General features: G+C 45.8%; 1 protein-coding gene across 2 annotated transcripts; it reads right to left on the reverse strand.

The window, feature by feature from the left end:
• Positions 1–158: 158 nt before the first annotated feature.
• On the reverse strand, positions 159–15,352 carry corn (microtubule-binding protein cornetto). Of its 2 annotated transcripts, XM_018006720.2 has the most exons (10): positions 14,402–15,352; positions 4,647–5,512; positions 3,480–4,582; positions 3,086–3,425; positions 2,987–3,027; positions 2,658–2,929; positions 2,404–2,604; positions 2,166–2,337; positions 1,404–1,631; positions 159–1,339 (listed from the first exon to the last, which is right to left on the reverse strand). In XM_018006720.2, exons 2-10 carry the CDS (start codon positions 5,497–5,499, stop codon positions 1,088–1,090), a joined length of 3,462 nt encoding a protein of 1,153 aa, XP_017862209.1. In that variant the 5' UTR covers positions 5,500–5,512; positions 14,402–15,352; the 3' UTR covers positions 159–1,087. The 2 variants fall into 2 exon arrangements, with proteins under 2 accessions (XP_017862209.1, XP_017862211.1); XM_018006722.2 differs by lacking the exons at positions 159–1,339; positions 1,404–1,631 and adding an exon at positions 1,654–1,800.
• Between the last annotated feature and the right edge of the window lie 383 nt (positions 15,353–15,735).

Raw genomic sequence — 15,735 nt, forward strand, 5'->3', positions numbered from 1 at the left:
GTTTATGCTTATTTATTATTGTATTATACAAACAACAAAAAAACATCTTTCTATCGAAAAAAACGGTTTGAATTTGATTTATTTATATTATCAAACTAGCGGGGCTACTAATTATATCAGATGTATATATTTATGCAAAAGTTGTGAGTGAGAGATGAAATAATATTAAGATCAGTAAGAGATCATGAGGCTAAAGTATAATTTCAGCAGCGACAACAACTAGATCCCATAATCAAATCCAGCTGGAAATGAGGGACAAATTTCTTACAAGTTTCTTCTGGAAATCACTTTGTTCTCTATATATTTTTATTTCCGCAGATAAAATAAGCAATAAAAGCCAATCATATTCAATTTTGCAATTTCTTTTTAATATTTTTCTATAATACATTTTTAGGAGTTGTTTTTTCTGCTAAACGTAAATTTGTAAACTAAAAATGGCTGCGTTATTTAAGCCACAGATCCCTGACTCTTGTGCTTAGTCGATAGCTAAGCATATGTCAAAATGGCTCTCATATGGCATTTTTATCAACTTGCCATCAGCTTTGCTTAACATGTAGTTCACCGTATGCCAAAGCTCGTCTTGTTGCTAAATTTGTTCTAAAAATTATCCTTGGGCTCTTAACACTTAGGCTGAGCATTGATCAATCAGTCAGTCAGTCAATCAATCAGAACAAACACCCATATAAATCTATATAAGTATATTTATAGACCTCTCAAATGCAGTTCAGGCAAATACATTTTTCTACCACCTGAAAGTATGCAACAAAATCTTTGAGAGAGCGCTCCGAAGCAAGCAGCTTGAATTTCAAATTAGAAATTTTAATTAAAGACTTTCCATAGTAAATTTGGATTTGGCATAATACTAGCTTGAAAGACAAAGATTTTGTTAATTGAATTCGAAACAGTTCAGATTAGTTAAGGACGCTAAAAGTATTTAATATCGAGCTAAATAAATTGTTGTTTGCAGCGGCTTTAAAGCTTCCCACACTTGCTTCGAGTTGGACGTAAACATTTCTAACTAACTACGTGTTGAACAACTCTTAAGTACTATTAGTTAACTAGAGAATTAACGACAATTTGACACAGTTCAGGGCCGGGACGTGGGCACATCCGCACCGCCATTGGCATTGAGATCGCATTGCTGCTCGGTTAGCTCCAATAGCTGAGTCCAATTGGCATTCAGCCGCACGATCTCCATGTCACGGCGTAGCTGCTGCAGCGGCGCATGCTCCGTCAGGCACTGGCAATCGTCTAGGACGCGACTGACATGCTCCAGCTGGTTGGCATAGATGCGCAGACGCTCCACATTGTTGTTATCCTGCTGGGGAGCACCATTGACCTGTGGATATGAATCCGGGTTACTCAATTGCTTGCCATGAATAGTTGGGGATAGGATAGCTCACCGTTAGCTGATTGCCGAACACCTTACGCAGATAGCTGCTGACACGCTCATCCAGGAGCTGTCCGTCCGCATGCCACATCTTCAGCAGATTCAGTATGCCCAGGACGTCGCCCTGCTCGGGCATCTGGTTGGGCGAGAGCAGCTGCATGGGCGGAAACTCTGTGGTGGGCGACAGCTTTTTGTAGCTGCTGCAGAGCGTGCTCAGCGTGCAGATGTCCTCATTGAGACGCTGTCGTCGAGCCGCAAATAGCAAATATCGAACAGCAAACCGAAGCAGCAACAACAGCGAAAGCAAGTCGAGAATCAGGACAAGGAGCATTATGGGCATTATGGCAATTAGTTAACGGATTTCATTTCAAACGAAAGAGTGCGCTTCTGAACTTGATTTGTGACTGGGACTGTCCATTGACGGTTACGAATGAGTATTTTACAAATCGTTGGCATGAGAAACAAAGTACAAGAAATGATATAGATGACTTGATCTGAACGATGATAATGATGTTGATGATGACGATGGCAAACTGAACAAGTCAAATAATTAACGTAAATTAGGCCAAGAGTTCGGTTTATTCTAACTCAAATAATACGTATGACTAAAAATACGATTAACATATAAGATAAGATCAGCTGCAACGCGACTGTTTAACATAAGATTATATATCTGGCGACTAAACGATATAACGATATATAGAAATGTCTTCGAAGGGTGCGCAACACAAAAAATTAAAAGTAGTCCATGAATTAAACGTGGCTAAAACCTTACGTCGATCTCGTTGCGATGTCGCTGCATTTCAGCCTTGGCGCCGCTCAGGTCGCTGCCCTTAATCATCAGCTCCTGTGTGGCATCCATCAGCTCATCCTGCAGCTTCAGGTTGTCATCCTCCAGGTCTTTTAGTTTCTCCAGCATATCCTCCTTATGCTGCTGCAGTTTATTTCTGCAACCGAAGTGAAAGTTGAGCATAAATTCATATAAAGGCAGAGGTAAATGGAATGCCACTCACTTGTCCACGATCAGCTGCTGTATGCAATTGTCGTTGTCCAGCTGAACGAGTCGCAGCACCTTGAGCAGCTTGGTGACCAACGTGTCCACCTCAATGACCTGGTCGACCACAGCCTGTGCCGTGCTGTACTCCATCAACGAGGGCAGCTCAGCCAGCGAGTCGTGGCAGCTGAGCTCCTCCGTATTACATTGCTCGCGATTGCTGTGGACGAGGCAGTTAGATCAAGCTGATATTTCATTCGTTCTGCTACTCACTTGCTGGGCAGCACGCTGAGCTTGTGCACATGCAGCTCCATCTGTTGGCGGTTGGTTATGGCCTGCGACAGTTGCTGCAGTGAATCGTCGCTATTGCCTGCAGCTGTCGGCTGATGCTGCTGCAGCTGCTGCTGCTGACTGCATTGGCTGATCAGCTCTGTGGGTAGCTCGATTTGCGAGATCATGCCCGTGCAGGAGGACACCATGTTGTGCGAGTGCGAGTCTGGCTGCACCACATCCTCCAGCACATTGTCCATCATGAGCAAGCAAGGCTGCAAGCGGGAATATGTGAAAAATTTCAGAGACTGAGCAATGCCTGTCAGACTTACCTCCGTCTCAGAGTCCAGCATCTCCGTGGAATCGGAATCATCTGTGAATAGACACATACATATGTAGCTATTGCTCTTATATAAGCTGATCTGTCCTACCTTCGTTGCCATTGTGATTGGCCTGTTCGTTGTTGTTGAGCGCTGTCGCGGCATTTGGGGCGCCTGCTCCTGCAGCTCCTGGGCCATGACGTTTTCCCGCCTGCCGCAGCGAGAGTCGCTTTCCCGAGTGGGTGGTGGCCTGACGAATGGCCCCAATGACGGCAGCTATAAAGGATTGATTGCGCTGCGGCGACAAGGAGCCGTCGCTGGTGAGTACCAGGGTGTTTAGCCCATCGCCAGCCATTGCTGGACTCAATGGCAAGTCCAAGCCGTTGGGCTTGAGGCCATTCTGGGCGTGCTCCGTTTCTGCGGCCAGCGACTCTGCCTGGAAGCGCGTGTCCTGCAAAGGCAAATAATTAGTTGATATTTGAGCTTGATTGGTTTTCCAACTCACCTCCAAATCCTGCTCGGATATGCTGTAGGAGCACACCAGCTGCTCCACCAGGTTGTCGAGTCGCGCGTGCAGTCCCGACAAGGCAGTCGAGGCGCCCGCCACCGCAGCGTTCTGCTGATGTATTAGCTCTCGGGACTTGTTCTCCAGCGCCGCATACTTCGTTTGCAGCAGTCGATTCTCCTGGCGCCGCTGCTCGTTGAGTCGCACCAGATGCCGGCACTCGTCGCGCAGCACCTTGGACTCCTCCTCACGATTGGCCAGCTGCGCCTTGGCCGTCAAGTGCTCCGTCTCCAGCTCCCGCAGTGCATCACACTGGGCGGCCTTTTCATGCTGCAGGAAGTCCTGCAGCTCGCTGGACTCCTGCTCGATGGCGGCCTTCTCCTGCAGCAGCAGCTGCTGCGTGGCCAGCGAGCGATGCATCTCCTGTTGCAAGGCGCGGCACAGCGCACGCAGCTGCCCAATCTCTTGCTGGCGCTCGATCAGCTCATGGCCGCTCATCTGAATCTGTGACTCCAGCATGAGCAGGCTGTCATGTCCGCTGCCATCCCCGCTGTCCTCCGAGGTGGGCGTGCCTGCGCTGGCGCTGACCACGCGCGCCAGTTCCAGCATGCCCATGACACGCTCCGTGTTGAGATGCAGCTCCTGTTGCATGGCCAGCTTCTCTTCCCGCTCGCGCTGCAGCTTGCCACTGAGCTGGCGCACCTCCAGGCGCAGCTGCTCCAGCTCATGATCACGCTGGTCCGGCTCCGCCTGCGTGCTCTGATCCAGCTGCTCCACGGCATCCAGGGCACGCGTCTGCAGCACACCACCGCCCAAAACCTGCTCCAGGTCCTCGCTGGTCAGCGCCGTCTGCACCGCCGTCTCATGGTAGATGCGTGTCCTGGGCGTTGCCAGCTGCTGCGGCTGTGGGCGACGCAGCGAATTGACCTTTGCGCTGACTGTGGGCGCTGCCAGACTGCGCCGGCTTGTGGGCATCACCATGACCGACGAGGTCATCCGGGCATCCACAACAGCTGCTCGGCTGATGGAATTGCTGCGTGATAGACGCCCAGCACTCAGATCCTCCACGGACTGCTGCCTGCGACGGCGGGGCAGAGTGCCTCCTGCAATTAAGAGGGGCATAGTCAGAGAAGTTGGAGAGAAAGGTAGAGAGTTTCCGAAGCTCACCTGGTGCCGGACTGCCCCGCATGCGATTGGCCATCACATCCGGAGTCACAGACATGCCACGTCGCTGTCCGGCGGCGCCGCGATTCGCCGGCCAGCGTCCGTCGTCGGAGGGCGTGCCCGGCGTGCGGGCGCGACTCAGCGAAGGCGTACGCTGCACCTGCGCGAGCCGCTGCACGGATTGGGCGCGATTCAGTGCGCTGGGCAGCGTGTCTGGCTTCTGTGGGCGTGGCGTACGCACCGGCGTGACCGAGCTGGCCGGCGCACGGAACGAACTGGAGTTGGCAAGGCGTGGCTTCTCCCTCGCCGCTGTCGTGGGCGCCCCGTTGCGTGGCAGACTGGCCGCACGCTTCAAGTTGGCCACGCGCCCGCGCAGCTGCTCCTGCGTCTTGGCTGTGCCCGACTGCAGCTGCTCCGGCTCCGGCTCGAACATGGCCACCTTCTTCTTGACGCTGCCATTGAAGCGGCGCGGCGGCGTTCGCTGCGAGCACTCGCTGCTCTGCTCACTGGGCGACACGTTGCTCGCCAGGTGCAGCTCGCAGCTGTCGTAGATCTCCTCCAGTCCGTTGCTGCTGGTGTAGCCGCCGCTGGTGCTGCTCAGGCCGCGCTGCAAGGTGATCCGGGACTGGCAACAGCTGCTGGGCACATCTAAGCCGCTGTCGCTGCCATCGCAGTTGCTCTGTGTGGTTATCGTGCTGGTGGTGGTGCTGCAAGCCACCACGCTCAATGACGTCGTCTCGCCCAACTCCAGGCTGGACATGCACATGGCCAGCTGCTGCTCGGCATCGCTTGCCAGTTGCTGCTGTAGCTGCTGCTGCTGCTGCGGATCCTCCATCTCGAACAGCGTGCCTGACATGACAGCTCACTACCTACAAAGAGAGTGTGAGTGAAAGAGAGAGAGAGAGAGGGAGAGCGCATTTAGTCGTATGATTCACTTCGTGGCGACCCAAATTTTGCATGCTGCACGCGCGTATTTTGGGATAGTGGCATTTCGGTTGCACACACTCCTGCCTCACCTCCTCCCCTGCCAGCCGCCTGCCTGCCTGCCTCGCTGCCCGTCACCTGTAACCAGTTGCACACACGCCAACGACCTTTTGGCAAATGGGGAATGCCACATGCCACTTGTCGCAGCGAGAGATCCCGTTGCTGCCCCTCGGGCTGACGGACTGCCGGGCTGCCGTGCTCGGCCTTTTGCGGTCAAGTTGGACATGCAACATTCTGTGTCCACATCTGCCAGCTACTGGGACGACTCTGGACAGCTGCTGACGACCAGGTGGGCCAGGCTCTTGATCGACTTAAACTAGTTCACACCTGACAACCCAACGGGGACACGACATACGGCCATAAATTATGAGCCAGGCGGGCTGCCTGAATTGCCAACATTTGTTGACCCATAGAACTACATAGCTACGCGCTACCCTCGCCTCCTGCCCCCAAGTTCGTGCCACATTTCGTTGCAGTTGCAACTGCGTCTGCTTGCATTTCCAATTCACATTTTCGCATTGTTCTGGGCCACTCAATTCATTTCGCAGCCCATCATCATGCATCATGCATCATGCATCATGCAGCAGCATCAACAGTTGTAGAATATTTATAAATCTGCCATGTGGCATTTGCCACTTGGCCAAGATGTGCAAAATAGATTGAGAATTACATTATTTCAGCTTGAATATGTGAGGCATGAGGTAAAAGATGTGCCAACTGAACCCTAAGTCAAATAAGTTTGATATAAAACAAGCTAATTATATCAGAAAATAATAACAATAATGAAGCCCCATATTAGAAATACATAAGAAAATATATATTTGAAAATATTTATATGCATTTGAATAAAATTTGCCACTACAAAAAAAAAAAAAAAAAAAAAAAAAAAAAAAAAAAAAAAAAAAAAAATCAGGATATAAAAAGTATAAAAAAAAACTAATATATATTAATAATAATAATTTGATTTATAAAACTAAATGTAGCTTACATTTACATATGTTATAATTATTTTTACAATGGCAAATTTCATTTCTCTTTTAACTTTACTTGAACATGGCTTACTCTTCAAGCTACCCTCGCATATTGTGACCTATTATGATTCAAGCTAGGGCATTTGAGCTTCGTCTTAAACTACCTACACCCGATTTCCTATTGTTTTCGTAGCTTCAAGCATGCATCATTAGTATCTGCTTTGTTATGCGCACTGCCAGAGACTGTTTATTTATTTCTTCTCTTTTTTTTGGCAACTTTTCGAGATTTCATCATCGTCCATCGGCAAAAAGCGAAAACATAATGAAGCTGCTCCAATTTGTAGTTAATTGGAATTTCATTTGTGGCTAATTGCAATTGTGAATTGCGTTGGAGCAGCTCAAAGCAATTTTCGGATGGCTGTGGATGCCATCACAATGGGCGAGGAGGCGGGCACACATGGGCACTGAGGCTGCCAAACCCGTTTTATGCACGATCCTGTTAAACGACCTTGGCTAGAACATGTTAAAGGCTGCCTAGAAGAGGCCTTAAAGCTCGTTTACGCCATGAGGCTGATGAAGTGATGCAAGACGAAGAAGAAGAAGAGCACACTCTGAGCCGAGTGGATGGCAGCGGTCTAATGAAGGGCACTTCAAGCGCGTCGAGCAGAAGGCGACAATCATCCACCCAGCCAGGCGAAGGCAGACTCTGAGTGTCGCACAAGGCGGCGACTTTGTAGCGAAGCGAGGCAAAGCCAGGAGGAGGCGAAGCAAGAAAAACGTAGCAATTTCCATATACATAAAGCAGATAAGCACACACACACAGATAGAGACACACTCACACACACACAGCTGCAGATGGGTTGTTAAAGCTTGAACAAAAAATGAAAAAGAAAAAAATTGATGTGGCAGACAGCGCGGCAGTAGCTTGCCATCGAACCCTTCAAGTGTCTGGCTGGAAATGAAGTTGTCGCTGCGCATCGATCCACATGGCCCTGGCAATGCGCGAGATTGAGTTGTCGATGGCAACGCGATTCTATGCCAAGGCAAAGAGGCACAGAGTCATTTGCATAAGCCGGAAAATGGAGCTCGAGCTGCAGCAGGCTGGCCAGGTTCAAGGCGAGCGTCGCCCACAGCAGCAGGTGGCTGCCGAGATGGTACATACCAATATACATATACATATATATCAATTTGTTCATATGTATTGCCTCCACGGCTCATTAACTCCAATCAATGAGTGCAGCAAGTGCTGAGCTGAGCTGAGCTCAATTTGTGGCTGCGAGAGACACGAAGTGCGCCTAATTCGATTAAGGCGCTTCGAGGCGCAGAAATAAAGCCAACGCATTCAGAGTGGCTGGCGGCGACATTGCCAAGTTAATTAAAGCCAGAACACCAGAGTGGGCTATGACAAGCTGCATGATACTCTGCATTCAATGGAAAATTTAAGAAATGAAATATAGCTGAGATATAAATGAAACAATTTTGAGAATTTAAAGAGATTTGCAATTATTTGTTGATTTATTTTGATTTATTCTATATAATTAACAAAATTATAAGCATATAGCCCCGTTCAGTTATTCAAACGGGGTATTGCAACAAAGACTGCAATTAACTTGGCTGAAAAGGCGCGTTGATGCGCAAATGCGAAAACTTAAAAAAACGCAAAAGAGTTGCAAATTCTGTGCTGCGTGCATTTCCCCCCATTAATTCGCATGTCGAGCAATCAGGAAGGGGGGAATTACATGGGGCTACTAGTTGCAGGCACTGCGGTCAGGGGTTGCAGCCATGACACTGCGACAAACGAGCGACAGACGCATTGCGGCTAACCCATTTGACTTCACTCTTCGAACGGTTCAGCGGCCAGTTAATGCACCGCACATTAGCACCACAATTCGTATATGGCATGGCATGGGATGGGAAACAACGTATTACAACATGAAATGAAAAGAAAGCTCTCTGATGCTTAAGATTACGAATGATTAATGATCTCAATATTTAGAAGTGTATTTAACATATTCGAAAATTAACATCAAATTAATAAAGCCCAGCATATTTTTAAATGATAATATCATTTATGCGAAGCCTCTATATATATTTGTGATAAATTAGTGTACTGATGTACATTTTACTTAATGATATTATGTAGCTTAAAGACAATTTCAATTTTTAGATAGTTGAATAGGCTTTCTTTTTGTATGAATAGATCATATATCATATAAATAAGGACTGTAAATAAGCTATTCATATACACAAAATGCTATACTATCGTCACTAATTTGGTAAAGTACATGAGGACAGCATAATCAGCTAAACAGCTTGTTAGGGTAGCTCCTTAAACAAAAATTAGTTTCACTTTCTACTCTAACAATTCGTGTTATGATATGATATAATCTCATGAAATCTATGCTATTATACCAAATATATTATATATCACAGCCTAATAAATAGTATAATATAAAAGCATAGACAATAGATTTATGGGCACTTCAGGACCAGAGCCCATTGCTCATAAAGTACATCCCACGACAATCAGCTAGCTCCAACTCGAATTAGTTCTACTTTAAGAACTTGTCCATATTTTAAGAAATATGTTTATGCACTCATTTGGCATGCATTCGCTCTCTCTCTCTCTCTCTCTCTCTCTGTCTCAGTCTCGTTCTCTCAACTTAGCTCCATAACAAATTCTGTGCCATATGTTGGACAGCTCATATACATACATATATCTATACGAGCATATATCAAAGAGGGAAATATTGTACGTTCACTTGCATAAATTTCTCTCCACTCATTGTTGCTGTTGCTGCTGTGGCAGTTGCATTGAAAACAATTTATTTCCATGCCTCGCATTTATGGCAATTTATTTTGTGCTGTCTAGTGGAGGGCAGCAGCTCATGTGTGTGACCCCCTCTAGAACCCCGAAGCAACCAATTTGTTTGGATTTGAATTGTTCGTACGTTCGCTTCTTCTTCTTCTTCTTTTCATTTTACTTTTATTTTCGGGTAGGTGGATGCAAATGTCGCGACTCTTTTAATTGATACCAAAAATACTCAAATACGCTGGCGAATTCTCACGCTGCGCTAAACAGGTGGACAGCTGTATGTGTGCGTGTGTGTGTGTGTGTGTGGGTAGCTGCCACGCCCCGTTTTGGGTTTATTGAACACTCCTCTTCCTCGGCTGCAGCACTTCCTGTGCACGACGACCCACGAAACACAAATGAAGTGAAACATTTGTGCCGCGAATTACAATCGGAGGGCCAGGCCCGCATTTGCTGCCCCCATCCCTAGCCTCCGCCTCCGCCCCTGCAATATGCCCCAGCCACGTTTCACAGTTATAATGAGCTGCAGTTGCAAGTTGTGCGCCCAGTTTGTGCCTCTAGCTGGGGACAGCTATTGAAAACTGCGCAAAGAGTTTTTTCGGTTCGGTTCTGTTCGGTTCGGTTTGGCCTGGGCTGGGGGCCGAGGCAAACGAGGCGCACTATCTTCCGGGTTCTGTTTGCTCCCCTCGCTCAGTCATGCTCGCTCTCTTTCTCTCTCTCTCCCTCACTCTTTCACTCTGTCTCTCTTTCGTTGTTTTGGAGTTTTTATTTCGTTGCACCTGCACAGCCCAGGCATGATTTCTAATTTGTTTTTTTTTTTTCGACGCTAGACGCGCCTGCTGCTGCTCCTCCTTCTGCCGCTTCTCATCATTTTAGTTGTTTTGAATGTACATTGGGCAGGGGCGGAGGCGTGGTGCGGACTAGGGGGCGAATGTTTAATGAATCAAAGAGAAGGCAGACGGCCCAAGAGACAGAGTGAGACAGCTAGAAAGAGAAAGAGAGAGCGCATGGAGAGGGGGCGGTTGGGCGGTTGTCTGGCATGACCAGCTGGGCTGTCACGAACGCGGCTTCGCCTCTGGGTATTGGGAAGCAACAACAACAACAACAATGGAGCTAAACAACAACAAACCAAGCAGCAAGTAGCAGGAAGAAGCGACCAACTGAATCGCTGCGCTTTTTGAAGTTTCTGTTGTTTTTGTTACTGTTGCCCAGTGCCATAAACTATAAACATTTTTTTCGGCGGCTTCTCCGTCAACAGCGAATGCGGCACGCAAAAGTTTCGTTTTGCATCTGTTGAAAGTCGAAGATTGAGCAACCGACGAACCAAACGAATAACCAAACGAAACTCGAGCCAAAATGAACTTGCGTTGAAATCGTCCCAAGTCATAGAATCATGAGCAGTGTGCCACACAGATTACACTGTGCCACACATTACACTCCAATTAGCTACTCTATTTGGATGCCAATCTATAGGCTCCCAACAATCGGTAGACATATGTATTTAGCGCTGAGGTAATCCATATGCAAGCTGTTAGCTTTTCAACAATTAGTTAAGTGATCTATTTATACTCATATCAGTTATGTATATCAGTTAATTTGCTGTTTACGTAATCTATACATCTCTGATTGCCTTATGAACAGCTTGCAATTAAATTTAGAGCAAGCAAGCGTTGGAAGAGCTCGGCTAGGAAATATCCTATACTAGATTTTCAGCACTGAAGCTGAAGATTTTACTATCTAAATTTTAGTACAAGAAATGTAGAAAAGCGGATGACTTAAGATATTAAGGATATATATAGATATAGCTGTAAAAAATCTATTCTACTTCCACACTAAATCGTTCAAGTTTTTCTCTCAATTTCGGCAGCAGCTAAACAGTTGCTACATTTTTTTTTATCAATAGATAGAATATATTAAATCAAAAATTGTATCAAAGTTGTTCGCTTTACTAGCTTTTAACGCATACAAATGAAAGCTTAGACTATTTGCTTCCTCAGCAATAACAAAAAGTAAGCAACATAAAATGATTTTCTCAAAACAAAAGTCCAAAATTGTCTCGAGTTTTAATGGTTTGTTCTCGAAACCCTGTAGTACAGTGTGGTGTTTATTTAGCTGTTGTTGTTTTTAGACCAAAAATAGGCAAAGCAATGAAAAGAAGTCCGCAAAAAAAAAATGAGAAAATAATAAAAGAGAAGAAAAAACTGTGCTGTTGCTTGAATTTTTCTTAAGCTGCTCCGAGGGCGGATCGTTCATTGGCCTGGCCGAAAGGGGCACAGTTCGGATCATATTGGAATGACGATGACTAGTGTTAACTCTCCTAGCCAAGCAACTGGCTGTCCGTCCGCCCGTCCGTCCGTCCGACTGTCTGTCTAACTGTCTATTTGATTTCATTAACAGCTCATTGCTGTGGCAATTACGTCTAGAGCCGAAATTGTTTGTCATATGGCAGAGAAAGTCTTTGGTTCGCTTCATTTTTCTTTTAAAGCGCGGCAAGAAAAATAAAAACTCTTTTATGACATAGACTTTATATATAACGATGCCTGCACTTACCCATCGTCAGCTCACATATAACTAAATATATAATCACAGCAACAACAATAACAAGAGCAACAACAATAACAACGACTATGGGAAGCCCACTTCACGCTTGGTGGGGCTCCACAGCGGCATGCGCCACATGACACTCAAGCCAAGAGGCGTCCGAGGGGGGCGTGGCAGCAAGTGCGGAGCCATATAATGGCCACGTCTACAACTGACCAGCTGACCATTGACCAGTCTCTTGGCAAAGCGAAAATAGAAAAGCGTTTTTAGAGGCCACACACTTGGATAACTTGTTCGAGGGGCGGCCTAAAGCGGAGGCGTGCCAGACGCCCAGATGTCTCGCCTGAGAGCCTTTGCCTTTGCCTTTGCCTTTGCCTTAGCCTCGGCTGTTCATTGTCAGGAGACGCAACTTGAAATGCAATGCCACAAATCCTTTTGTGCAACGTAAACTGAGACCCAACAAAAGCTGAGCCAAACAATATGTTAAATGAGTGTAAACAAGTGAGAGCACTGCGGTCGGGCTTAGCTGACTGCGCGTTACTCGTTCAGGGTTGACAGGCATCGAAATACGACATCGATATAGACACACAAGGCTCATATGCCCGCTTCACTCTGCGAGCGAGCATTGAAACTTCTTTCTTCAGTTGTTCTCAGGGTCTGCTCTGCTTCTGCATCTGCTTCGATTCAGCGGGTTTTTGGGCTGCGACCTTGAAATTTTGGCAATTAAAAAACGAATCCAAGCCAGTGCTAATTTATGTATATGTGAACATACATTTATATTATAAACATATCAGCATAAACAAAACAAAAGTTGACAAGTTTTACGCTTTATGCTAATGGGTTTTATTTGATAGCAGCTCTATCAAAGCAAAAAAGAAAGAGACAGACGGAGAGGGAGGGAAACAGAGGCTGCCAGACAAAACGTCAATTATTAAAAAATTCGCAAACTCTCGAAAAACAAGTTCCAATGACTGTGTTTTTTTTATCAGAATCAAATGGCTCCGGCGAGGAGTGCAGTCAGTGGAAAACGAGTCTACAGAAATAATTTAGCTATACAGAACAATCATGGGTAATCGTTCATGCATATATCTATTTATAAGACCCGTTATCAGCGTCGATAAGACAAACAGGCCACACACAGAATGCAGCCAGAAAAAATAAAAACATTAAAAATAACTAAAAAGGCTAGCAAAAACTCGGATCGTTCTGATAAGATTTCATTATTGAGAAAATAGAAATGTGTCAGACATATGTTATATGAGAAAGGTACACATAATTTAAACTCGTAAATGAAATGTATAATATAATTGATAGAAATCCCTATTAGCATAGGGTTTAGGCCAGGTATACCCTCACTTAACCCGAAGAGCTTACGAGCTAATTAATCTCAGCAATTTACTTCAATTTACGCAGTTAAATAATTGCGATTTAAATTACTTGTAAGTTGATTAATTGAAATGGTTTTAGTGCAAACAACTTTCCTCCTTATTGAATCGAATGTTAAACTATTAACTGCTCATATTTTATAAATTTTATTTGATGTATTTTCTTTATGGCAGCATCCTCTCACATTTCTCGTCAAACTGTTAATTTGCCAGCAAGCAACTCCAAACTTCCATTTCTTTGCTTTTCATTTAATTCACTCGCTAAACTGCGTCGCCACTTCGAATTTTCTCTATTAATTCCAACGTCAAACGGATTAATGAAGCTTAATTAGTATTTTCCTGAAGTAAATGCAAACTCTCTTTTAGCTGACGCCACTTCCCCTTGCTCCGCTCACCGCCAGGTGGCGCTGCCAGTGCGCTTTTGTTGTCGTTGTTGCTGTCGCGGATGCGTAATTAAAAGCACTTCGAACATCCGTTCCTCATCATTAGCCCAATCATTAGCTACTGAATATGTTAAGCAAAATATATGTATATGTTTAATAACCGGAGCAATTGACTGGCTCACTGACTGACTGACTGACAGCTTGACTGATTGACTGATTGATTGACTGAAATTGCACTCTTCCTGATTGCTGACGTTTGCTTTTTGCTTGCAAATCGATTATAGCTCCAGTCATGCAACAGACACACACACACACACACACACACACACATGCGAAATTTGTTTTGACGCTGCATAAACGAAGTGGCAGCTGGAAGGAGCGAGCGGTTGGGAGTGAGCAACATGCAGGAAGCGCTGACTCGACCTTTCAACCCGGGCGCTAACCAAACGAAAGCCATTAGCAGCGCTCGCCTGTGCGACGCCAGCTGAAGCCAACCGCAAGAGCAAACAGCTAAAGTGACACCCAAAGCCTGAACGCCCACCCACTGTCTAACTCAGTCGCAGTCGCTGTTGCAGTCGCCATTGCCGTTCCCAATCCCTGTCGCTCTTTTGGCCTCCCATCATATTCGATAACAACTTTCTACCCGCTACAACGACAACTGTAAAATAAAATTGTTACTCACCCACAGAGAGCAGCAGGAAAAACTGTGCCAGCGACGTCGACGTCGGCGTTGATACTCAGTCAATGCTGCTGTTGTTGTCGTATTCAGTGGTGTTGCTGTGTGGTTGTTGTTGCTGTTGCTGCTGGTTCCTGCTGATGAAAATGTCAGCGGCTCCCCCAAGGCATAATTTGCCTTCACTCTATCTCTCTCTTTCTCTCTCACGCACACGCTTTGCTGGACTGTGTTTTGGGAAGTTGATGTTGGAGTTGGACGTCTGTTAAAATTCTATTATTGCTCCCGTTCGCAGTCGCGATGCGGCGCGGTGTGTGTGCGAAAAAAATAATAAAATAAATTTGGATGGCGAATTGCGTTGTTTTGTGGACGGTCGATCTTGGGATTTGCGAAAATGTGCAAATTTAATGCACAAATATCACACACACAGGCCTATACAGTTATACACGCACACACATTCAAATATTCAGGTGAATGGGCATTGTTGCTGCTATTGTTGTTGTTGTTATTGTTGTCGTTGTAGCCTGGCAGCTGCTTGGACGGCAGCTGAGCAGCAGTTTTCAATGGCGCGCTGCTGCGACCAGGATCTTTGTTAGCCGCTTGCCTGAGTTTTATAATTATGTTCGTATGTGTTTGTATTTACAAAAGGTCCTCGCACACTCACGTACCACACATACACGTACACACTGAAGACGCGTTTTAAACAGCGCGAAAAATCGATGGCTTGAACAAAAATTTGTTGTCTTGGCAATACACAAGCGACGGGACACACAAGCAGCAGCGGCGGCAGCTACAATAAATACAATTTAGATTGGACGGCACATCGATTAATTTGAAAATATTGCATTTTTATTTTTGGGGCCGTATTTAAAGGCTTCAAAGCAAAGAAAACCCGTTCAGCTAAAAAAACACCTTAACACACAGCACACCCACGAAACACGTCCGAACAGGCCAACGACAGCGACGCTACTGTTAAATTACTCTCAATTGTGAGCGACGCCACTGTTAAATGGCTCTCAAATTCAACTATCCTCTTTATTTAACAGAGCTGTTAATAGAACATGTTAACGAACTGCTTGAGAGCGTAACAGTGCCGGTTAGCCGGTAAACAGTGTGACCATTACATAGGTTGGGCAGAAACAACGTACAACTTCAATTTGCTAGTGCTGCCCATTAGGCGCAGCATTTAAATTTCATCACTAACCAGAGAACACAGACTAGACATGTAGTACAATTTTTTTTAATGACGAAAAAATGCTCTGAAGGGACCAGACAACTTCGTGTTTGTGTTTTCTGGTTGGTTATTTGATTTAATGAGGATCGCATGGATAAAATCATTATCC

The sequence above is a fragment of the Drosophila arizonae genome, chromosome 4 (assembly GCF_054131065.1).
Source record: "Drosophila arizonae isolate 15081-1271.41 chromosome 4, UAZ_ARI_1.0, whole genome shotgun sequence".
In the NCBI taxonomy this organism is placed as follows: Eukaryota; Metazoa; Arthropoda; class Insecta; order Diptera; family Drosophilidae; genus Drosophila; species Drosophila arizonae.

Coding starts and splice junctions, on each gene's coding strand:
- corn (XM_018006720.2), bottom strand. CDS start 5,499: ATGTCAGGCACGCTGTTCGAGATGGAGGATCCGCAGCAGCAGCAGCAG. Junction 3,426..3,479: donor TATCCGAGCAGGATTTGGAG/GTGAGTTGGAAA, acceptor TTGCCTTTGCAG/GACACGCGCTTCCAGGCAGA. Junction 3,028..3,085: donor CAATCACAATGGCAACGAAG/GTAGGACAGATC, acceptor GTCTATTCACAG/ATGATTCCGATTCCACGGAG.